Below are 1,723 nucleotides of genomic sequence, written 5' to 3' on the forward strand. Positions count from 1 at the left end.
ATCATTTGGTACAATGCACTTATCGTGTACATGTTTTTACGTTGTACTTATATTTGAAAAATATCTGCATGTAATTATATCTGTAATTACATTTATAATTACACTGTTGACCCATCCCTTACACCTTAACCCACCCTTAAACCTACCCATACCACCAAACCTGTCCCTAACCTCACCCGTATCCCACCTCAATAGCAGCAAAAGTGTTTTGCAATACAATATGAACACAATAAGTACATTGTACTTATTTTTTGATGTAGGTACATAGTAGTTAAAGCCACTTAATATAAAGTGGGACCGCTTTTTTTTTTTTAGCTCAAACTGACAGAACAGTACTACATTAGATAAAAGTCAGTCATTGTTCTGTAAATGCATGAAACAAAGCGGCAATAATATATTTCAACTCTGATATTAAAATAATTTAAATTAATAATAATAATAATCATCGCTATAATAAACTACAGTTATTGTTTTTTTTTAATTATCATACATTTTTCTTATTTTATTATTATTATAATTAATTAATAATAATATTAATTTAGTATTTTATTAACATTTATTTTATTGTAATGGTAAAGAAAAACAAGAAAAAGAGAAAGAGAAAAATAATATAATAATTATAAATAATAAAATAAATAAATATTCATAATTAATAATAATATTATCATTATTAAGAATTCCATTTTTACTATTTTTATTAAGAATTTAAAATACAATAATAATAATTAAAAATAATAAATACATAAAATGTTATCATTAATAATAATAAATAACACAAATTATTATTATTATTATTATTATGCAGCATTGAGGTGTGGACCCTTGAATATAATGCAAAGTTAACCCTCAAGTTCTGCTGAGATTTACATTTGTTTGAGGTGAACCAAAAAAAGAGTTTTCTCAAACTAAACAGACTAATTATTGCTTTCAAAAGCCCAAAGGCACTTGCAGCGGCACCATGTTCGCTCACCCAGAACAAAAATCTGTGCTGGCCACAGAAACACACATCCACCCACACATACCTGACCGGCTGTTCTTACCAATAGTGAAGCTGAAGCCATCAATGCTGAAAGTGGCACTCCGGCATTTTTTAAATCCTTGTTTTTTGGAGCTGAGCTCTGACATCTTCTCCAGTTGACTCGGTCCGTCTGCGAGGGGAGAGAAACTCTGGAAACAGACTCCTCAGGTGGGAAAGCGTGCTCTGAGCGGGGACGTCAAAGATCAGAGAGGATCATTAGTGAAGGAAGTCACAGGGTTGCCATCTCCTGCAGGGACTGCATCCCATCTATAAAAATCCCCTTTGAGCTCATCATACAGCCTGTTTCTCTGTTGCCTGCCTTTCTTACACTGTAAAGAGCATAAACACACAGATGGGAGATGTTTCTCTCTCTCTCCACCCCCCTCCCGCTCACACTGTGACCCTTCCCACTGCTAAACTACTGTATGCTTGATTACAGGCTCTCTCTCATTCACTATCACACTCACTCACCCATTTACTTGAGCGCTAAGCATATATGCATTCACTGATCTGAGTCAGTGATACGCACCGATGTTTATTTGTGGTCGCGTTTGCCTTCTTCAAACCTGTGTGGTTACTGTACACGTGTGGGCGTGTGTGTGTGTACAGGCACATACGGTGCAAGTGCTATTGCAAAAGGGCAACATTTTTACGATGTTTAAACGAAACACACTGCCAGAAATGCAGGCAGGATCAGATAAAATG

At 34.9% G+C, this 1,723-nt stretch overlaps 1 protein-coding gene across 1 annotated transcript in view; it reads right to left on the bottom strand.

The window, feature by feature from the left end:
- Positions 1-1,161, bottom strand: part of LOC107712805 (calcium/calmodulin-dependent 3',5'-cyclic nucleotide phosphodiesterase 1C-like) — a 91,720-nt gene extending 90,559 nt beyond the window's left edge. The window contains exon 1 of the mRNA XM_016518138.1: positions 1,041-1,161. Coding sequence (XP_016373624.1) covers positions 1,041-1,125 — 85 coding nt within the window. The 5' untranslated portion in view covers positions 1,126-1,161. The remainder of the gene's footprint in view (positions 1-1,040) is intronic.
- Positions 1,162-1,723: the final 562 nt, after the last annotated feature.

The sequence above is a fragment of the Sinocyclocheilus rhinocerous genome, unplaced genomic scaffold (assembly GCF_001515625.1).
Source record: "Sinocyclocheilus rhinocerous isolate Xijiao unplaced genomic scaffold, SAMN03320098_v1.1 scaffold1740, whole genome shotgun sequence".
In the NCBI taxonomy this organism is placed as follows: Eukaryota; Metazoa; Chordata; class Actinopteri; order Cypriniformes; family Cyprinidae; genus Sinocyclocheilus; species Sinocyclocheilus rhinocerous.